At 41.3% G+C, this 23,813-nt stretch overlaps 1 protein-coding gene and 1 non-coding gene across 2 annotated transcripts; both read right to left on the bottom strand.

Annotated features, from left to right (window-relative positions):
• Positions 1–3,361: 3,361 nt before the first annotated feature.
• Positions 3,362–23,500, bottom strand: LOC145414847 (transcription factor A, mitochondrial-like). Its single transcript, XM_080284269.1, has 6 exons — positions 23,391–23,500; positions 16,467–16,615; positions 7,850–7,952; positions 7,264–7,468; positions 5,177–5,301; positions 3,362–4,228 (listed from the first exon to the last, which is right to left on the bottom strand). Exons 1-6 carry the CDS (start codon positions 23,489–23,491, stop codon positions 4,141–4,143), a joined length of 771 nt encoding a protein of 256 aa, XP_080140395.1. The 5' UTR covers positions 23,492–23,500; the 3' UTR covers positions 3,362–4,140.
• LOC145415165 (5S ribosomal RNA) lies at positions 18,119–18,237 on the bottom strand. The gene has a single exon (XR_013900019.1). It is a non-coding gene; the product is annotated as a 5S ribosomal RNA (ribosomal RNA).
• Positions 23,501–23,813: the final 313 nt, after the last annotated feature.

Here is a 23,813-nt window from a genome sequence, read left to right on the forward strand (position 1 = left end):
ATTGAGGCGCCTGGCAATAGATAGATAGATAGATAGATTTTTCTTGCACCGCAATTCATTCAACAGAGTCAGATGGGACAATTTATTCCTCATCAACCAGTCTTTTGCCCACTTGGTCCATGTTTTCCTCCTCTTTCTATTATTTGCAACATAGGCCGTGGCAACAGCTCCAATAGCATACAGCTCCAAGTCATCTGTGGGCAGCGGAGTGTCCAGGGCCATAGAGTTTCGCTTGCAACTGAGCTGGGACGTGAGGCCGACTGAATCGTGTGTGGGCACAGCATTGTTCGTTGAGGCCAGCCTCTTCAGGCCACCGGACGGGCTCGCCTGTGCGTGTATGGCCCACTTTAGGAGTGTAATCCTGTAGAGTTATGAGACCTGGGCAGTAAAGGAAGAGGATATTCGCAGGCTCAAACGTACAGAATTTACAATGATGGGTGGATATGCAGTGTGACTTTTAGTGCAATGCCTGAGGCAGCTAAGTTTACGATGGAAGAGTTAAGAGCTAGGATGGGACTGGAGTGTATTGGTGTTGTGATGAGGAGAGATAGATTGAGGTGGTCTGGGCATGTGGAGAGGATGGGGGATGACAGTTGGGTGCAGAAAGTGAGAAGTGTTAACATTAGAAGTAGGACTGCGAGAGGTAGACCGAAAAAAAAACTGATGAAGTCATTGAGTGTGACCACAGGGATAAGGGAATGAACAGGAAGGCTGATAGAGATCAGGTAGCATGGAGAGCTGCCATTAGGCAAATGACACCAATGCATGCAAGCACGTTGAAGCCTTTAAAAACAAAACAAAACAAAAATTTTGACTACTACTTTTAACTGTACATCTTGCACTTTGCCTCAGTACTGCCAAAGAAAAAATAACAGTATCTGTAATAATGACCATGAAATACCCAAAACCACTGAATTACACACCAGAAATAGGAATTTCTGAAGCCACACCTCACACACTTTTTGCCTGAAGGAAGAATTATTCATATTAAATATACTTTTCTGTTATCTGAAGTATCAGTCTACATACTGTGCATACAAGAACAATAAAGTTCATCATTACCATTATTACCTAAAGATGGAGCAAGTTGAGATCCAGAGACAAAGATACAGCAAGCATAAAAGTGATAGAACTAGCAACATTATGCCAGGTGAAATGGACCATATAATGACTCAAAGATCCATTCACACATAAATCTACATTATTCATTCAGAAACTGGCTATACAGTATATCATCATTCATCATCCATTCCTACGTTGCCCCATGAGGAGCGTAGGGAGTCTGGGGCTAGGTAAGTTGGTCCTGACATTTAAGATGAGAGTGACCAGCCTCACTCATCCCTGAGTGACATTTATGTGTGCAATAAACCTCAACCATCTCTTGGATATAAACCTTTACTGGCTCAATCCAACTGGAGCGCTGTAATTACCCATTAAACCACCAGGGGCCAAAATTTGGTCATATGGTTACCACCCAGCATGGTAAATGGTTTCCTGGTGTACAGGAAACCAATTGGCTTGTCACTTAGTGTAAAGTCACCCACAGGCAGAAGGAAGATGAAAGAATGAAGGAAAGAAAGACAGAAGAGGGAGTGTAAAGTCACCCGTAGGCAGAAGGATGAGGAAAAAGTGAAGGAAAGAAAGACATAGGAGGATGGAAGGAAAGAAGGATGGACAATTACACTCTTCAGCCAATCATCTGGGACAACACACTCATATATAATCATATTTATCAGGTCAGTGACTAACTTCGCTCCTATATTAATTACAGCTGATGTTGTTGTCGTGTAACCTCAGTCTGTCCAACTAAGCGGACCCATCAACAACAGGCAAGCCACGACCCCTGTAGGGTTGTCTCTTGCCGTGAACCAGTGTTTCCTTGCAGAAGACAGTGCCTTACCAAAGTGAAGCACACACATTACTGAGGAGGTCTGGTTTCTGGATGGACACCACATTCGCGTCTCTCCACCCAGTTAACAGGGGCACCATAGTAGGTCCCACATCATCCAGTTTTTTATTATATGGCTACCAGCCAGTGTTGTAAGAGCTTCCCTGGTTACAAGAAACCGTTTGGCTTGTCGCTCAGTGTAGGTCCACCTGAAGTGGAAAAATTAGTAATAAATAGTAACAGGAAGGATAGGAGAAAATAGGAGGAGGCCAGACAAAGAAAATGAACACTAAACACAAAGGAAAAAATAGGCATCACAACATCAAGTGAAGGGATGATATGCGCCCCACCTACCACCAATTAATTACCGTACAGTAAAGTGAAATCTCTCTAAGAGGCTAAGGAACTGACAAGAGACTGAGTAGGATGGATAAATTTTGTGCAGAGAAGCGCATAACCAGGGATTTGGCACCCCTCTTTAACGTGACAGCATTCAGATTGGCTCTATCAGATAGGTGTATGTGAAGCAACAGAACGTGGTGAAATTTTGGGGGGCCTATCTGATACAGCCAGGATTTCAAGGGCTTGAATGATGAGTGAATAGAAGCATGGACCACTGAATTGGGCAAACTTTGGCTATCTGGACGATGCTACTCACCCTGCCCTACAATAGAAAGGAGGTCTGGATGATGATGATGATGACCTCTCTAACATCGACAGACCTAAGTAAATGTATGGAAAGTTTGCATTTTTGTTCCATCTTATCCATCCATCCATCCATCATCCAATCCTACGTTGCCCCGTGAGGAGCGTAGGAGCCCGGGGCTAGGCAAGTTGGTCCTGACATTTAAGATGACAGTGACCAGCCTCACTCATCCCCTGAGTGGCATTACATGAGCAATAAACCCCAACCATCCCTTGGGTATAAACCTTCACCAGCTCAATCTGATTGGAGTGCCATTATTACCCACTAAACCACCAGGTGCCAAAATTTGGCTATATGGTTACCACCCAGCATAGTAAATGGTTTCCCAGTGTACAGGAAACCATTTGGCTTGTCACTCAGTGTAGAGTCACCCACAAGAAGAATGAAGAGGATAGAATGAAGGAAAGAAAGACAGAAGAGGGAGTGTAAAGTCACCTGTTGGCAGAAGGACAGAGAAAGAATGAAGGAAAGAAAGACAGAAGAGGATGGAAGGAAAGAAGGATGAAAGAGAGGAAAAGGCAGCACATGAGAGCAGCACTGAATCAAGTGAGTGGATGGTGAATGCCCCCACCTACCACATTCCATAAACTAACAGATACTTATCCAAAGATAATCTTTATCTGCTGTAAACAATACACTATCAGATATTTCAGTACTTACAATACCTTCCTGGTAAGCAGCACATGCCAAGTTACAATATATATAAAAGTATTTTATTATATAACATTACAAAAATTATAAGAGATGTACAATAATAATACAGGTGCACAAAAGTTTACAGTATTTACATAAATACTTCAGAAAGCAAAAGTGTAAGCACTAATATATCAATTAGTTATACAGTATACCTATACTTATGATCCTCACTTCCCCTCCGCAAGAGTAATTTAGCATTAATCTTTATAAGTTGCATAAATGCTCAAAGCAGCAATCTGTATTTTTTGATGTGACAAAATAAATAAACTGATATCTGATGAATAAGCATGGCTGAGGTTTTTGATATAATGATGATGCACTGTATGAGGTATGAATGCAACATTTAAGCTGCTTTCTTCTCTATGCAACAAATAAATATATTTGACAGAGGGGATCTACAGCATGAGATGGGTGCTTAGATCCAGTTGCTACTAGGTAGCAGATGAACATTCACTCAACTACAGACCACATCCTAATCTTCGCTAACCATCCAGCAAGCGGCAACATACCAACGCAGGCCGTAGCCAGGTCTACGTATCTGCTTCTTATGAGAATATCAAGGTACTGTACATTACTGTAAAGTACTTTAGGCAAAAATCTTACAATTAATGTTTAGGAGGGTGAATCTGATGCTTTCCTTTCTGTACCATAAATATCCTGCTTGTCAAGGCAGGAAATGGCTTAGGAATCCCAACTTGGGTTTGAAACCTAAAAACATGAAAGCTTCTCATCTCTCTATCTACCTACGAGATACAGACTGTTTATTACCCTAAATGGTCAAATATGTAAATGGCTGATTGCATTGCCCCTCATGGATATCCTGAGTTCTCTTCGTCCACTGCTGACACCCTTACTGGGGCTGGTGCTTGGTCTCAAAAAGCTTATATAACAACTGCTGTTGTGGTCTGATCAGATCCAGTCTCCCAGCCTTGGCCATTCTGAAATGTATTAACTGTTGAAGAATCTGCGGAGAAATGCATTTATAAACCAAAACCACTCAAATTGGCTGCATCTGCAGAACAACAATGCACAGAAGCAAGATGATTTCCCAACATCAGTACTGTATTAGTTGCAGTACAGATCCCTTAACTTGGACTAATGCTGCCTACATACTATTTGAGGAAATGGATTTTCTAAACTCAAACACAATGTATATACTTTCAGTTACCCTTCAAACCTGTTTCTCCCACACTCTCTGACAAAAGAACTCTCCAAAACCAAGGTAATTTCTGCATAACATTAGTTAACTTGGAGAACATATTGCATTAAATAATATGGTAATTCTTAAAATTGCAGCAGTATATACCACAGCAAAATATACTACAGTACTTTATGGACTGAGCTACCATATTTCTTCCATTTTGTCTGGTACATGTTCTCTGAATTTCGTACACTCAATCTTGTATCACTGAGCAACAAAGTACACTAAAAAAACACCACCATAACACAATTACAGACACAGTACATACTCGTACATACTGCCTACACAAGACAAACATATATGGTATTCAGCACTCAAAATCACATTTAGTTACAAAATGATACCACAACTGGAAGTAGACATACTGTGAAAAAAGATATATACAGGATGGTCTATCAAGTGCATTCCACCAGGTCACTCAGCTGTTGAATTTCTTGTATGGCAGACAGCTCAGTCAATGTACCATCTACTTTACCACATGAAATCAGCAAGCAATCAATTAATGGCTACAGAAAACAAAGATTCCATAAAACATGATGTGTTACATAGGTGAAAATGATGCAGGTTGGACACTGGATACACTTACTGAGCCATCTCCACAATTCACCAGAAAAAGCCAGCTGAGGAGCAAAGACGACACAATACACTGACCACTCTGTGAAAGCAAACAATATTACTTTATTACCTATCCTCCCAAGCAGCAAGATCCTGCACATATTGCTCCTTCAGCCTTTCAGCTTCTTCATGGTATGCTCGGCGGTCTTCCTCAGACAGACATTTCCACATTCTCCCAGCTTCAAGCAAAAATTCCTGAAAAAAATGGAATGAAAAGAGGATTGGCCGTTAGTTCTTTTTCTAAGTAAATATACAGCACTATACAAAAACTAGCAATTTTCTTACAGTGTACATGCTCAAAATTATCCAAGTGGGATGCCACTGAAAAGCAAAATAATGTACGTCATTAGCCCACTTCAACTACTGCATGTGGCTTTCATGTGTAACTAGTTGTTAATTATCATACCTAACTTAAACATTCACAGTCATCACAGCCTGTCAATTATTCCATTATTTACCTTTACAAATGTACTGCCATTATTTTCATTAAAAAAATAAATACATATGTGTACATACACATGCGCAATTATTATCAAAGCATCACCAAAACAACACATAGTAAGTACCACATTAAAATTTTATCTTTTTATATACAATCCTCTCAAACTCCTGGATGCTGAGACCTATGCAATGTACAGTAACCTCTCAAATAACGCGAGGGTTAGGTTCCCGGAGAGATCGCGCTAATTAAAAACGCGCTTTTTAAACATAATTTTCCCATAGGAAACAATGGTAATACTGGGGGTTACATTCCTGGACTCCCGGAAAATCTACCCATCTGTGGAGTTATGCAACTCTAAACTTAAAAACAACAATATTAATTTGAAGGAAAATCCACGTAAAAAACAAAAACAGTATATCTGGGGAGAAATAAACAACATTTTAGCCCTAGTTGGGCCGAAGTGTTGTTTACTTCTCCCCAAATACATACTGTTTTCGTTTTTTACGTGGATGTGAAAGTTCCTCGGCATTATTAATGCATTAGTAGGTCATAAAAACACTACAGTAAAAGCAACATTTTCATTACAGTAAGTAGGTCACAAACAATAACAACACAGCCTCACTTCACCTATGCATCACTCATTGTCTGCTGCTGTCCCTCCTTACCCCTCTACCCCACCTCCCGCCGCTCCCCACCCTAAATTTGTTGTCCCTCCTCGCTCTGCTGTCCTTCCTCTTCCTCTTCCTCTGACTCCCATGCTACTGGTGATGAAGATAACAGTTTTGTGTCTTCTTCATAAAGAACTGCTCTATCTTGGTCTGAGTGGTTTTCTTCTTTCTGTTCTGCAGCATCAAGTTGTAACAATTTATATTTACCATCATTTTCCTGGCCAAATTTTGTCCGAAAATGAGCCAAATTGCTCAGAATGGGACCAAACTTCATTTTTGAATATTATAGTTCGAATAAAACCAGTTTAAGCAACAGACAAATAAAAAATTGTATTTAAACATAAACTGCCACACACGGTCTATCAGCTCGGGACTGTCCAAGGAACACGGCGCTAATTTGAAACCATCACGCACGTGTAAAGTCGCGTTAAATAGAGAAACCCTTGTTAGTTAAACATACCTCCTGAAATATTTGCCCGTGTTAAAATGAAAACACGTTTTTTAAACTCGTGTTAGTTGAGAGGTAACTGTGATTCAAATCCTCTTTCACTCCATTCTACCATATCATGTCAAGAGTCCCTTTCCTAAACACTATCCTGAATTCAACCAGTAGTTTCCACATGCTTTTTATCAATCCCTTAATATTCCACAAGGCAAAATCTCTTAAACTCTTGTCTTCTCCATCATATTCCTCTATTTGCTCAAACTTCCTACTTTCATTATTCTGCATCTTATCAAGCAACCTCCACTTGTGGTCCTTGAAAAAATTATCTTAACAGTAAAATATCAATTTAGTCAAGAAATATTTGAGAAACAAATCACAACAGAGACCTAACTGCTGAAAAATACAGTAATGGAAAATTATATATATAGTTCTTGGTATATACAGTAGTGATCTATGTATTTAAAAAAAAAAAAAAAAAAAAAAAAAAAAAAAAGACACTAACAAAATTTTATCACAATCATCATTCATGAACCATAAATCCTCTTCATTATATTCATTTCATGATTTTATGTTCATCATGCTTTTCATATTTCATAAATCACCTTTCTCTTCAGCCCTCCTGAATCTTGTCTCATCATAAATAAGAAAAATGCATTGCCTGGTGCCTTGGGCTTGCCTTCAACAGCCTGCTGCTCTTTCCTTATGCGATTCTGGAGACGTTTTGCCTTTTTTCTCGATTCCTGATCCCTGACTCTTTTCATTGTTTCCAGATCCCTTGGTGAGACCGTCTTCATGTACTCTCTGTACCTGCAAACATTGTATTATATATTAGCACAACTGTTTCCATGCTTATTTATTTATTTATTTAGCAGTATCTATATATAGCCATATGCCTTAATGATGGAACTGGTGGCCACATTCTGCCTGAATAGAGAAATTACACTACTTTTAATAAATCTTTCATCATTTAGAAACGTTTGCTGGTCTTAAAAGACTATATTATAAACACTGTCCCTACATCAGAACAATATACCAAACAGCATGAATGTTCAGTCTTCTCTCTTAAGCTACATATGGCAGACAAACGACAATGATATTACCAACTTTATACATACTGTACTTATGTTTCTGTATTTAAAAAAAAAAAAAAAAAAGGAAGGAAGGAAGGAAGGAAGACAACATACAAACCTTAGTTCATATTCAACTTTTTCCTTCTCGTATTCCTTCGACCACATTTCTCTCTCTTCACTGCTCAAGCTTTTCCACATCTGCATTACCTTATCCTTTATAACTGGAAAAAATAAGGTAATCAAAATATGCTTTAACAAATGGCCAATAGACAATATAACAAAATGAATTACATGGAAAAAAAATTACTCAATGCTGCAAACATACAGTATCATGGTGATGCACGTGTTTATGTAGACTGATGTTTGAGTCTTTAGCTCAACATCAGGAATAGAATGAAACATGGATGTGTGGTGTTCTCATGGTTGTTCAACAAACATATGAATGAGGATATCTGTGAGGTCAAAGCAAGAGTTGCAAGGACTAGAGTGCAGCACGTGATGAACAGTGGGCGGGTGGAGTATTCCATACTGGATACTGGATGTACGATGTGCATATTTTAAGGCTAGGTGCATAGACAGGTTGAGAATAAGAACTGAATCCAATATCCTAATTTAATAAAAATATTGGTACCTTAAACCATAAAAAACAGTCACTACACAGAATATAAATTTTCCATTCATTCAAACCCCAGATTTATATCACACACATCAATTTTACACTGGGTATCAAAATAGGTTACCATGATCATCATTAACCTAATCCTATCTCCCACTAATATACGGCATAGGTAAAACCTAGAAATAGAAGCATGCAAGCATACAAGTAGGGGAAAAAAAAAAAAAAAAAAAAAATGATAGACATAGACAGCTACATGAAAAGTGTAGTTACATAAATGTAATCCTCTTTACAACACTACTTTACATAAAACAACTTTAAATGAGACAAGCTTCCAGCTCATGACTGAGGGTTTAAAAAGTACAAAAAATCACTCATTTTTGACTTCACAAAACCTTACAATGAATCACAGACACTTTATAGTGAAGTAATATTAATTCATCAGCAAGTCCATGAAAAATAACTGCATGAGACAAGAGTTCCACCAAATTTTTAAGTCCCTCAGTTCAACAACATATTTCATATTTTCATAATGGTGCTAAAGAAAGGCACCTTCATACAATGGCAAAGACATGGCTGGGTAGCTCTGAAACCTGGTTATGCAAATGCCCCTAAACTCCCTCCCTATCCCCTAACAGGGGAATGATGGATTGCAGAAGGTGAGCAACTTCAGCCTGCAATCTAATGGGCTCAGATTCAGATGAGCCTAAGGTTACAATTACAGCTACTACGACTCATTAGGCCACCACCATAAAAATCTTATTCAGATCTGGATTGACTATTCGAACTGGAGGGGTTAGATATAGCACTGTTTAACTCCTTGGGTACTAAAGACCCTCCCATGTTAAATAACACCATCTGGAGGAAGTAACAATAAATAGCAGTAACATGTCATTGGACTGAAGGGGCCACTAACCTGACAGCTGACAGGATGGTTTTGTCCCAAAAGTGTATTAGAAGGATATCAAAAAAGAAAGAAAAAAAATGGATGAATTGTCAGGAGCCATGAATTCTACAACTTTTTACAATGGATGAATGGATGCATAGCCCTTTCCACTGGGCACTGCTGATAACTCTCAAATTTGTTTCTTTTCTTTTCCTACTTCTGAATTCTTCTTGCCCTTTTTTCTGATGATACCAATACAATAACTTTATTTTCTTTAAAATGCACAGGACTACAATCCAAAATTAACATCCATCATCAAGCTGTGATGCCACATAAGATGATAAGTGAAACATATTCAAAGATTAGCGGCTAAGGAAAAATGTTTGATAACTTGCAATAACATGTGTTTCAGTTTGAACTCTGTGCTTGACCTGGTAACCAAGCTTTCAGCCACATATTAAGCTCACACAGTATCAGTAGCTTTCATCATCATCATCTTCATCTGGACCTCCTTTCCCACCCTAGGGTAGGGTGAGGAGTAGCAATGGCCAGACAGCCCAAATTTACCCAATCCAATGGGCCACACTTCCATTCACTCATCATTCAAGCCCACAGAATCCTGGCTCTATCGGATATGCCAAAAACATTCACCACGTTCTGTAGCTTGACATAAACATATCCGACTGAGTCAATCCAGACGCTGCCATGTTAAAAAGGGGTGCCAAATCCCTGATCATGCACTTCTCCTCACAACATTCATCCAGCCAGCTCGATCTCTTGTCAGTTCCCTAGCCTCACCGACTTCCATACCTCTCTTCTTCACACACTCATCCACCATATCTCTCCACCTTCTCCTTGGCCTACCTTGCCTCCTCCCTCCTTCAAATTTGCTCAGATATACCTTTTTCACCACTCTATTGTTATCCATTCTCTCCACATGAACATACCATCTCAGTACACTCTCTTCGATTCTGGTGTCCACCAACTTCCTCACTCCACATCTTTCACGAATCACATTATTTCATATCCTATCCACCCTCTGTACTCCACATACATTCCTCAGCAGTCCCATCTCCACTGCTCTTACTTTTGACTTTTCATTTTTATGCCACACAATAGTCTCACAGCTATATGTTAAAGCTGGCACTGACACTCCTTCATGTAAGCCTCGTGCAGCTCCAACACTCAAGCCTCTGTTTCTTATCAAGGCCTTCATTGCACCAGCTACCTTTCTTCCTTGTGTCACTCTACTTTCAACTTCTTTTGCACATTTTCCTCTCTTTTCTATCACTTTACCCAGGTATTTGAACTCTCTCACAATTCCAGTTTCTCTCCATTCACTGTAACATTGCACTGGGAGTCACCTACTCTCTCGGTAACCATCACTTTACTCTTTTCTACGTTTACTCTCAAGGCACGATGCTCACAGACCTCAGCAAAACTTTGCACTTGCCTACCAAGTTCTTGGCCACTACTTGCAAGCAGTACTGCATCATCAGCATACAGTAAATCTGAGATATTCCATCCATCACCATTCATTACCAATGCCATCCCTTTCTCCATTACTTGTGTTTTTACTTCTCTCATCACCCCATCCATATATACATTGAACAACCATGAGGACATCACACAACCTTGTAGCTTTAAAGGACATTAACTCGCACTGCACTGGGGGAAAAAAACAAAAAGTTATACCCCTCTATGCCAGCCTACTTTGGATTTTTTTCCTGGCTTAATGGGCTTAATTCATCAATATAAGATCCCTGACACTAATAAAAGTAATCACTAAAGCCAGACACTAATAAAAGTAATCACTAAAGTCAGACACTAATAAAAGTAATCACTAAAGCCACATAGTCTGTTGAATTGAGTCAGGTTGGTGCCACTCTATCCATCCATCATCCAATCCTACATTGCCCCATGAGGAGCGTAAGAGTCCGGGGCTAGGCAAGTTAGTCCTGACATTTAAGATGATAGTGACCAGTCTCACTCATCCCTAAGTGGCATTACATGAGCAAAAAATCCAAACCATCCCTTGGATATAAACCTTCACCAGCTCAATCTGACTGGAGTGCCGTAATTACCCACTAAACCACCAGGCGCCAAAATTTGGTTATATGGTTACCACCCAGCGTAGTAAATGGTTTCCCGGTGTACAGGAAACCATTTGGCTTGTCATTCAGTGTAGAGTCACCCACAGGCAGAAGGAAGAGGAAAGAATGAAGAAAAGAAAGACAGTACAGGGAGTGTAAAGTCACCCGTAGACAGAAGGACTTGGAAAGAATGAGGGAAAGAAAGACAGAGGAGGATGGAAGGAAAGAAGGATGGAGGAGAGGAAAGGGCAGACACCCGAGAGCAGCACTACATCGAGTACCTCTGTACTCTGAAATATTTGGGGTTACTGTGAGAGCAGAGCAGCTGTGAGGTTGTGAACTGATTTTAGATTTTTTTCCAGGTAAATAGGCTTTACACATCAATACAAGATCCCTGGCACTAATAAAAGTAATCACCAAAGCTAGAAAGCTGGCTGAATCGAGTCAGGTTGGTGCCACTCTACCTTTGAAATCTTCGAGGTTACTGAGAGAGTAAAGCGTCTGTGAGTTTGTGAACCGATTATGGATTTTTTTGTGGGTAAATGGGCTTAATACATCAATATAAGATCCCTGGCACTATTAAAAGTAATCGCCAAAGCCAGAAAGTAGGTTGAATCGAGTCACGTTGGTGCCACTCAGCCTCTGATATCTTCAAGGTTACTGAGAAAGCAGAGCGGCTGTGAGCCTGTGAAGACTCACTCGCCTTCCACGCTTCTAAATCACTGTTGTAAGAGTTGTAGAGAAATGTCTGAAGTTAGCGAGATACGTTAATACCTTCCATTTTACGTCAGTTGCTTGCAATGACTTCTCAATGCTGCAGGAAGTAGATCTACGTCACTGGCATTTTTGAAGAGGACGTAGATCTGCGTCGCTAGCATGGTAAGGGTTAACAACCAACGACCAACAAGCTAGATTGCATTATAACACTGTTCAGTTAATCTGGCCAACCATTTATAACTATCCCTGCAATTCAATCATCCCTCTATCCATCGTCCAACCTGTGTTGCCTCATTAACCCCTAAAACGCGGCTGTGTACGGGCGATCCCCCCGCTGTGGTGGGGTTGTAGCGGGGTCTGAGTACCTGTGGGAAAATATTTGCCAAAAATCATAGATTAACCCTAGAGCATTAAAATTTTTATGGCAAATAGTACTTACATTCAGCTTTCTCCTGAGCCACATGTTGAGCCTTCGTTGACTACCAAAGGACTTGTGAAGACTTGCAAAGTTGGGTAACAAAGTCTTCACTCTCACACCTCCAGAAACCTGGTTTTCTTTCTACCACAGCCTCAATCTGTCACAGTACACTTTATACAACAACGTACAGGTTGTTTGGAATCCGTATTTGTAAATAAGCACTGAAAATAAGGCTAAAATGAACGGAGCGCACGGCCGACATGCAGCGCGGTGGCGATCTTCCCGTCACTATTGTCACATTTGCCTTTTCTCGGCAAAAAACACGTATACTACATTTTTTTTCACAAACGTTTGCCTGTCACTATTACGGCCATAAAAATCACTGTCACTGCCAGTATTGTGGATTGGGACTGAGGAAGACCACCGCAGCGCGAGTTTATTCAGCCTTACGGCAGGCACTTTATTCTCGCTCCTGTTGGCCACTCGCACTTCATTTCTATCGCTCACTTTCACTGTATCTGTTCTTTTTTTTGCCTTATTCATCAGTGTCAATGTCCAGTGTTATAAAAATAATATTTTCTACACAACAAACTGTCACTGTCAGAACATAGAATAGGAAAATATGCTTTCATCTTCTTACACTGGAGTGACTGTCACTCGCAATACTTATATTATTACTATGTACAATTATTTACACCAAAAAACACTGTCACTGTCAGTGCTTTTACAAGTACATACACTAATTTACACTCATCAGGCTGTCACTGTCAGCACGTAAAAGAAAACTAAACAATATTATCACTGTCACTCTCAGTATTATTTCAAAGAATCTTACCCTTATTTTCAAAATCTACTTAGGCTGTGGTAGTCAAAGAAACACGGGTAAGCACAGAGGGGAACTTTGCACTCTTTGCACTGCAAGGAGGTGCGCCTAAAGGTTCTTTCCTGCCTGGTAGTGTGGCTGCACACATGACACCTCCTCAGTGCTTTCCCCCTCTTTGCAGTGGCTGGCAGTGGCTCCAGGCGGTGTCGCTGAAGGTAGGCCATACACTGTAGGCGGTCTGGAGGTGTGTGAGGGTGGCGTTTGGGACCTGTAGAAAGAACCTGGCCGTAACGCTGAAGCAGCTGGTAGACACAAGTCTTGGAAAATCGTCTGAGAGAGTAGTTGGCTGGCTTCCTGTTCTTGATTTTATACAGGATGAAGGCGTTCAACATGCACATATCAATCATGTGCAAGAACACCTTCCTGTACCAACGACGATTTTTCCTCAGGCAGTCAATCTCTCCAATCATCATATCAGACTTGTCCATCAGCCGCATATTGACGTTATAGTCAATGACAGCATCAGGCTTCATCACAGGCTCGCCAGTCCTTCTGTCGACCTTCCCTGTTGCCAGCATTTCCCCCTTGTGTACTGTGGTGAGCATGTTCACGACTCTCTTATCATGCCACCTGATCGCAAGCATCTTGTCAGATTTCTTCAGGTGCACGTCTCCCCGCTTTGACTTTTCAGCCTCGGGGAAGGCAGGGTAATGTGCCCTTTTGCTTCTGACAGTGCCACAGGAGCCGACGCCGTGTTCAGAAAGGTACTTGGCGAGTTTAGGAGCGGTATAGTAATTGTCCGTATACAGGACATGATTCTCGCCAAAGTACTTTTCCAAAAGCACTTTCACCACAGAACCAGAGAATCCAAGGGGGTCAGTCTTATCCAAATCGACATTGCTGGCGGTGTAAATGACGAAGTCAAGGATGAACCCCGTCTTGCAGTCGCACAGCACGAAAAACTTGATTCCAAAGCGGTGGCGTTTGCTTGGAATGTACCGGACGAACCGAAGACGGCCCCTGAACAATACCAAGGACTCGTCAATCACGACTTTCTTGAAAGGGCGCAGGAACCTCATAAACTTATCCTTGATCATGTTCAGGATTCCCCTCACTTTCCATAATGGGTCAGTTTGGGAAGGCTCATCATTGTTCGCGAAGTGAAGGTAAGTCATCAGCTGCCTAAAATGATCGCGGCTCATGTATTTATTGAAAATGGGTGTTGGGCACAGCTCATCGGAAGTCCAGTATTCTTCTAACTTGTGTTTCCAGTTGTGCGGCATTAGCAACATCAATCCAATAAATACAAAAAGCTCGCGGATCGTAAGAGGCACCCATGCTGCCATCCACGACGTGGATGGCATGGCCGCCTCACCTTCTCCTTCGCGAACTGGAGCACATTGCCCCTCGTACCTGTTTGTCTCGGTACAGATGTGCTCCATAACCTCGTCGTCAAGGAAGGCCAACAGGTAGTCAAGGCATTCACCATCCTCGTCCACAGGGAAGTCAGCCTGAAGTCCACACCCACTGTCGTCAAAGGGCAGATCCTCCGGCACAAAATCTGATCCCTCTGACCACACGAAGGCATCCAGCGTTCCCTGCCTAGGCTGGGAGGTGCTTGGGGCGGCGGGGGGTGAAGCAGGTCGTGTGGGAGTGGGTGAGGCAGGCGAGGCAACAGTATGTGAGGCAGAGGCTATCCCAGGTCGTGCTGGTGTTGTGGTGGTGGTGGTGGTGGTGGTGGGGACATTATCACTGGGCTCAAGGTCACTCGCGGTGGCGTGACTGCCGAGTTGCCTAGTGCGAGTTCCCTCCCTACGAGCTAGCCTTATACTAGGGGACAAAGTTTTTGCTCTACCAACACGAACACTAGGCCTACGAAAACCTCTCAAACGTAATGTTGCACGTTTACTTCCCTTTCTCGGTGGTGAAGGAGACTCCGACGACTCAAGAGACAGGGCAGCAGAGGAGGAGGACGAGAGAACAGGGCTGGGAGTACGTGGCGGGCTTGCGGTGGCGTGACGTGGCGTAGGGGACAATGGCGGTGAGCTGGGGTCACCGCTCCTTTTCCGTTTTTCCCCCTTCCCATACTCGAGGCCCCTTCTCACAGGAGCCTTCCCTGCTGAGGTGCTAGGCACTGACACACTCTCCTCCGGCACAGAAACAATCACTTCTGGCCCGGGCTCTGCACTGGATTGTGTGTCAGACTCAGCCAGACTCGACCACACACCGACGTCACTGCCATAGTCCATTGAGGCTTTCAAAAGTTCTGAGGCTATTGCAGTCACTTAGGCCCTTAGTAGTTCCTGGTAAGGTTTTGAAGGGGGTTGAGGTCACAAAACCCTTTTTCAGAGGGCTAGAAGGCACAGACTCGGAAGAGCTCGAGTTAGACATGGTGTCACCGTGGCAGATTTGCGTGGACTGACGCTATTCTGGGGCAAACCGCGCGAAAAAATGACAGTGTGACAACTGGGGAAACAAGCGTTTCCCAGTAGCAAAAAGTGCTTGCGAGATGACGGCGCAGATTGACACGTATCAGCCGTCCGCGCGTTGCCGTATCGCACGACGAGGGAGGGCTGCGCATCGGTGCGTCGGTGGGTAAAAAAAATGATACTTGGCAACAACCGAGGTCAGTAGTACAAAGGTCAAGTGTAATAAAACGTAGCTCACGGGTGGCGGGACTGATAGACAATACCAGCTGGAGCATGCTTGCCCGCGGTTATTCAAAATTAACTCAAATCGCAAATGCGACGATCCGCCATTCTGCCCTTTGGGCCGACCGTCGCAAATGCGACGATCCGCGTTTTAGAGGTTAAGAGTCTTGGAGCCTGGGATTATGCTACCCCATCCAGATACTTAACCCCTTGAATCAGATGTCTTTTATTAGTTTATTCTTGCTACTGAATTTCCAAATGATTATGGGTATATCCAATTTAGGAAAGGCATCTCTTACAGAAGGGAACCATTGAAGGACATATTTAACTCCTTTGATTAGAAATGTCTCTCCATTGTTAAATAAAATCATCTGTTAGTTACAAGAATGACATCCTTTGTGTGAAAGGGGTTAACATGGGCAGTGCAGTCACTGACCCACAAGGCATAAGGAGTAACTCAACATGTTTTATATACCGTACAAGCTCAAAGAAATAAACTGGCATTCTCTACCCTAATCAGCAAACACCTACCTGAACGTGGAGCATCTGGAAAAGCTCTCCTTATATCTGGCTGGTGGTGGATGGCAAAGCGGATGAATGGCAACATGGGTCTTTTTGGTGGCTCTGGCAAACACAGCATTCCAGCAGATGATGTCTTCCCTGCTGCACCCATCATCCCACTAAAAAGGACAGTCATGTCTCAGAAAAGTTGGAAATATTTACAGAGACACTTAGTAAAGTAGTCCTACAACAATACAGTAACTACAATAAATAGCTCAAAAAACAGTAAGTTAAAGCACTGTAAAATTAAGATAAGAGTCAAACTTGAAACACTGTACAATATATCTGTCTTATGTACTAAATAATCCTTAACTGCCCCATCAGTAGTGCAAGGGCCCTAAGCTATGCTACTAGTCCAGACATTTAAATCAAGTAAGACTAGTCATTAGCCCAAGTGGCGCTATGTGAGCAATATGGTAAATCCCAATCATCTCTCCAGCGTAAACCTTTATGGACCATAACCAGTTGGTGTCTTACATGACTTGATCTCCTAGCATCCATTTGGTTATATAGTCAGCAACCACTGTAGTAAATGGTATCCTGGATTATAAGAAACCATCTCATTTGCCTCTCAGCAAAATCACTTGAGTGTGTGGATGGTAGGCATCTCCATCTACCACAACTGGAATCCTGTATAACAATATATCTACAACACAGCACTCTTCATTAAGACATGCTTCCAATAATGGCAACTGCTTCCATTGTGTTACTGACCTGAAGCCTGGCAAACCATGATAAAATTTTGACTGGTGGGTTTTTCCTAATCACTTGACATCAGGTGGTAGGTGGTGGTGACCATCATCCATTCACTTGACGTGGTGTTGCCCACTTTTTCCTTCACCTTTATCACTCTTTCTCTGTGTCTGTCCTCTCTCTTTCTATTTCCCCCATTTTTCCTGTCACTTTTTATTGCTCCTCTCTCCTTATCAGGTGGCTTTGGATTGAGTGACAGACCAAATGGTTTCCTGTAAGCCAGGAAACCATTTACAATACTGGGTGGTAACCATATAACTGACCCATACATGTTTGCTACGTGTCAACATGTGGGTTGGTGAAAGATTAGTGCCCCTCCCCATAAAATGACTAACTCAAAACAAACAACCACCCTTTATGGGATTATGGCATCAGGCGACAAATAAATAGATGGACTTGACATCAGCCAGTCTAAAATACCTATAGGGTAAATAATACACCATCAGTAAAGGGGTTAAAGAGTCTTTAACCCTTACACTGGTACTGTTCATTGCAATGACATCTATTATATATACTTACTTTCACAACTGCCAGGTGATTATGTTCATCTGGAAAACCCCTCACTGTGTGAGAGACTGGAAACTACCTTCATTATACTGTATATGATAACACCTTAAATACAGTACAATGATGTACAGTACAATCAATCATATTTTAATTTGGTTACCACCAAACTGATATACTTAGCTGAAAAATGCCCTAATTGGAACAACTTAATCTTAAAGGTACCCTTGAATATATTCATTCATTCATTCATTGCTAGACGCCATGTATCCCAAACGGGGTGGCCAAGGGCTTAGAGTTAATTGTTTTACAGGGAGGGGCACTAATCCTCCACCAACCCCACTTGACACGTAGGGAGAACGATATGCCAACAGCATCTGGTGTTCCCAGGCGGTCACCCATCCAAGTACTAAGCAGACCCAACGTTGCTTAACTTCGCTGATCGGACGGGAAGCAGTTTACTCAACGTGGTATGGCCGTTTGGCAAAACTCAAAAATATGAGCAAATCTGTATGTGTTACTGTTGTACTTGTTTACCAAAGTTAATATACCATAATCTCGTTGGATACTTTAGCACACTGATTCAATGGGTGTGAAAAATCTCCCTTAGCTGAACAAATACCAGTATACTGCTTGCCATACATACATCACTGTTTCGTATTTAAAGGCTCCAATACGTTTGCATGCATTGGCCTTGGTCACCTATTGGCAGCTCTCCATGTTGCTTGATCTCTGGCAGCTTCCCTATTCAGGCCCACATCCCTGAGGTCACACTCAATGACTTCATCCCAGGTCTTTTTCAGTCTAACTCTCGCAACCCTACCCCTAACGTTACCACTTCTCACTTTCTGCACCCAATTATCATCCCCCACCCTCTCTACATGCCAAAACTATCTCAATCTACTTCTCCTTATCACAACACCAATACACTCCAGGCCCATCCTACCTCTCAACTCTTCCACCATAAACCTAGCCCCTCCAGGCCTAGCACTCAAGGATGCACTGCACATCCACCTATCTGTACATCTGAGACTGCAAATATGCTCTTCCATTACTACCCAGGTGTCACTACCATACAGCATTACACTTCTAGCACATGCAGCACACAAAGTTCCCTTGGCATGGAGGAAGAGCCCTCTCAATGTCAGGAGAGGTAACAGTTCCCTGAAGTTCTTCCATCCACTCCTCACTCTAGCCACAGAGCTAGATCCAGCCCTACCTCCAGAACATAGCATTACATATACCAGTATACAGTATATAGAATATATATATATATATATGTATATATATACAGTGTATATGCAGTCAAGTTGCCTCGGGCACGGCTAATTGGTTCTGGACCAAGCCCGTGCCACAGAAAACCATGCCATACAAATAACTAAACCTATGGGAAAAATGGAATTTGGTTTTGCAAGTCCCCCTTTTCATCCCACTTTTCCTCACTTTACACGTGCACACAATCAAGTAACCAGTCAATGCATGCATTACACGTAACAATGGGCACAAAAAAATGCGAGGATGATCAGCTTTGTGTCTACTTGGGCAATACCACACACTGCAGATCGAGCGAGAAAAAGTTCGACCAAGTAGACACAGATCAGCTGGCCGACCAAAACATTAAAGATGGTGAAGGCTGCCAAAAACTGATTGAAGAACTTTATTTGATAAAGTCTGTATGCTCAAGTGTCAACAAAACTAACATTTAACCCATTAATAATCATTCTTATATATGTGATGATGATGATGGGAGGCATTATACTTCACCTTAGCTCAGGGGTAGGTGCTTTGTCACTAACCCATTCATAGCGGTTTTACGAACAAACCTATAAACTAGTCACAATACCCAAAGAATCTTTAATGTTTCATTACTTAACACAATGAATCTGAAGTTTAACCTCCTCATAAGAGTGAAAAAAGTCCACAGTTGGAGCATTTGTAGTACAAAGATGAAGTGGTTGCCATCTTCTTTGTTTACAAACAGGGGAGTACACTGCCAGGGGAATTTGCCCACGCATTTCAAACCTTGCTGCGCCCGTGCCATAGGTAGTTCATGCGCATGGTTCGTTTTGGGGGGTCTGGCACCTTGCTGTGTCATAGAAAACCGTGCCATAGAAGTCCGCGCCATAGGCGACTTGACTTGTGTATATATACATACGTAATATACCGGTATATGTATATATATACTGTATATATATTGATGGAGTGTGTGGTGAAATGCTGAAGCATGGGGAAGAGATAGTAGTAGAATGGATGTGGAAGATGTGCAGACTGGCCTGGAAGGAAGGTAGAGTCCCAGAGGATTGGAAGTCAGATATAATTATTCCCTTGTACAAAGGACGAGGGGAAAAACAGGTGTATGGTAATCATAGGGGCATTTGTCTTCTTAGTGTAATAGGAAAAGTACCGGTATATGGTAGGATACTTATTGACAGAGTTAGGGAAATAGTAGAGGAATTAGTTGGAGAAGAACAGGGAGGTTTTAGGAAAGGTAGAGGTTGTGTAGATCAGATATTCATTCTTAGATCTTTAATGGAAAAGTTTCAAGAGAAGGGAAAGAAATTGTATGCAGCCTTCATGGATTTGGAGAAAGCACATGACAGGGTGGATAGAAAAGGATTGTAGAAAGTATTAAGAATATATGGAGCAGATGGGAAGTTGTTGAATGCTGTGAAGAGTATGTATGAGGGTGCTAAGGCTGCAGTGCATGTGGATAGTGAACTGAGTGAATTTCTCTGTTTGAAGGTTGGGTTGAAACAGGGATGTGTCACATCTCCGTGGTTGTTCAATCTGTACATGGATGGAGTTATAAAAGAGATACAAGGTAGGGCAGTGGATGCTGGAGTGGCCCTAGAGGGCAGTGTTTGGAAACTCCCTGTACTGTTGTTTGCAGATGATACTGTGCTAAGTGAAGACGAAGGGGAGCTGCAAGGCTTGGTGGATAAGTTTGGGAGAGTGTGTAAGAAACAGAATCCAAAAGTGAATGCAGGGAAGAGTAAAGTTATAGTCTTCGAGAGAAGTGAAGTCAGTGAATGTACAGTGAGGTTGGATGAGGAGGAAAAGGAAAATGTAAGTACGTTTAAGTACAGTACTTGGGTAGTGTGATGAGTAAGGATGGAAGTTTGGAGGATGAAGTGCTTGAAAGGGTACAACAAGGAAGAAAGGCTGCTGGTTCCTTGAATGCAGTAATATGAAATGGGGAAGTAGGCATGGAAGTAAAAAAGTTACATGACAGTATTGTGATACCAACTCTAACGTATGGAAGCGAAGTTTGGACCTTGTAGGAGGGACACAAGTCAAGAGTGAGAGCAGTGGAAATGAGTTACTTGAAAGAAGCATGTGGAGTCACATGGAGAGACAGACTGACAAATGAGGATGTGAAGGAGCATTGTGGTGTGGATGTGGATGTGATAGGAAGCGTTAGGAGAAACACAATGAGGTGGTTTGGCCATGTGGAGAGGATGAAGAGTGAAAGACTGGTGAGTATGTGAGTGAGGTGGAGGGGAAGAGAGGGAGGGCGAGGCCAAGGATGAGATGGAGGGATGGAGTGGAGAGGTATATGAGAGAGGGAGGTGTGAGCTGGGAGCAGGGGAGCAAAATGGCGGGCGATAGGGCAACGTGAAGACGATTTGTTTGTGACAACCCAGTATGGGATTAAGGCGTCTGGCAAAATATATATATATATATCATTCATTCATTGCCAGACGCCATGTATCCCAAATGGGGTGGCCAACGGCTTAGAGTTAATTGTTTTACAGGGAGGGGCACTAATCCTCCACCAACCCCACTTGACACGTAGGGTATATATATATATATACAATATATACAATATATATATATATATATATATATATATATATATATATATATATATATATATATATATATATACAGGTATATATCTATTGCCAAACACCATAATCCCGTAAGGGGTGGCCATTTGACTCTGAGTTATTTGTTTTACGGGAAGGGGCACTAACCCTCCACCAACCCACTTGCTGACATGTAGGGAGCACATATAGTTTGGTTATATGGTTACCAGCCAGCACTGTGAATGGTTTCTTGGCTTATAGGAAACCACTTGGCTTATCACTCAATGTAAAGCCACCTGTTAAGGAAAGAAAAGCAATAAGAAGTGACAGGAAAGATGGGAGAAATAGGAAGAGAGGAGGGCAGGCACAGAATATATACAGTATATATATATATATATATATATATATATATATATATATATACATTATATATTTATATTTATATATATACCGGTACCGTATATATATATATATATATATATATATATATATATAGGCTACTGTATACAGGCTCAGCAATAAAATCCACAAGATTCACTTCTGTTCATAGATCCTATTGCCTGCTTTCAAACCTGTACAATTCCAGTATCTAATATCAATTTGTTACAATTTCCCTTGAAAACATTTACAGAAGTAGTACTCACATTGTTTAGTAACCTGTTCCAGTCACTTATTATTCTATACATAACAGAGTTTCTTGTCTCAGTTTTCTTATACCTTCTTTTGAATGGCACTTTAAAGAGTAACTTTACAATTCTAAGGAGCTCAGCCATTAACTGGTCTTACAGTACAAAGCTATATTCACCATGTGGCCCTGAACAGGGCTTACCAAATGATCAAAAGACAACACCCATAACATGCAAGAAAACCCAAACCAATTCTGCATTCTGCTGTAAAGGACAGACACTGATGCAACTTATATGGATAGCAACTGAAGAAACTCAGCATATACCATGATCTAAACCAATGTTAATCAGTTCCTAATATGGCTTGTGGGAAATACTGTATTAATAATCCCTAAATTTACATAACACATATGCATTAAATAATGGCAAAATTGCAGAGCTACTGTGCAGATAAAATACAGTACAGTATGGGCAGAAAAAAAACAAAATATCTAGGCCTATTAGCCAACTCCAGTAAATATTTAAGCATAAATGAGCCATACAGGTCCCCACTCCCGTATGTAATTCAGCTCGGAAATGTACCAATATCTACTTCCATCAGCCTAGGACTATCCTTTGGTACCTTGTAATAAAGTAACCATTCCAACGATAGCAATATAGTCCAATTAGTCTGCTAATTTAAAAAAATACAAGTGAACTCCAGGCAATATAGGTTATCTTGTATTTTTTTACTGGTTTTAATCATACAATAGGCCTATGGAACAGAGAATGATGGAATCAATGAAGTATCTGCTTTGTATGTGTAAAACATACACAGATGAAAAATATCTTCTTACAATCATCTTTACATGACTTTATATTGTACCTAACAGAAGTAAAACCCTACATTAGCTTATCAGTGAATCATACCCTAGTAACTATTGGCTACTGTCAATGCTTGCTTGGTTCATTACAAAAATACTCAGTAAATACTGTATCTTGAATTACTCTGGACACTATAAGGTTTGTGCAAGCATCCTATGCCTATTCGTATTACGGTTAACAAATGGCCTTAACCAAACTTGATTTACACTGTCAACTATGACCCCTTTAACCTGTTTTTTGTGCCTCAGGACCCCAAGCCTTCAGAATGAGGCGTTTATTCTGAGGTCTAATAAAAAACGCTTTATGACAGCTTACAACCGAGTAGCCCTAATACTTGCCATGGGTTCTGAGTGCATGATGATATAACCCCTCGAGCTATTGAGTACTGGGCACAGAAAACACGATAGAGAGCCATTCCCTCGTCGCTCGTGCCATCCATCCTCGGGTATCGGATTGTTGTCACTCGAATCTAGCAGTAAAAATGCATGGTAAGAGTCAGAAATTTACCCCAATATTACTCTCTCTCAATTATTTTTATCTCAATGTGTATCCACTACATTTTAAGACTTGCCTTTGTAAGAAGAGATATGGAACTATTTTTAATTTATATTATTAATCCCTTACAGCTGTTGTTTGTTATGGTGACGTTCTATCAACTCAGCATCCATAATTTGAGATTAATTATTCATGTATTAAGGAATAAATGGTAGAATTAATATTATTGGGTTTAAAAAAATATTTTTTCATATAAGTTTGATAAT

This window comes from Coenobita brevimanus, chromosome 101, assembly GCF_032717465.1.
Source record: "Coenobita brevimanus isolate Jiangsu-jjx chromosome 101, ASM3271746v2, whole genome shotgun sequence".
Taxonomy (NCBI): domain Eukaryota; kingdom Metazoa; phylum Arthropoda; class Malacostraca; order Decapoda; family Coenobitidae; genus Coenobita; species Coenobita brevimanus.

What these genes read in the sequence shown, in the direction of transcription:
- LOC145414847 (XM_080284269.1), bottom strand. Translation starts at nt 23,491, where the DNA reads ATGGATGGCACGAGCGACGAGGGAATGGCTCTCTATCGTGTTTTCTGT. An exon ending in TCATGCACTCAGAACCCATG is followed by an intron (nt 16,616 to 23,390) that starts GCAAGTATTAGG and finishes TGTCCTTTTTAG; the next exon opens with TGGGATGATGGGTGCAGCAG. An exon ending in TCCAGATGCTCCACGTTCAG is followed by an intron (nt 7,953 to 16,466) that starts GTAGGTGTTTGC and finishes TATTTTTTCCAG; the next exon opens with TTATAAAGGATAAGGTAATG.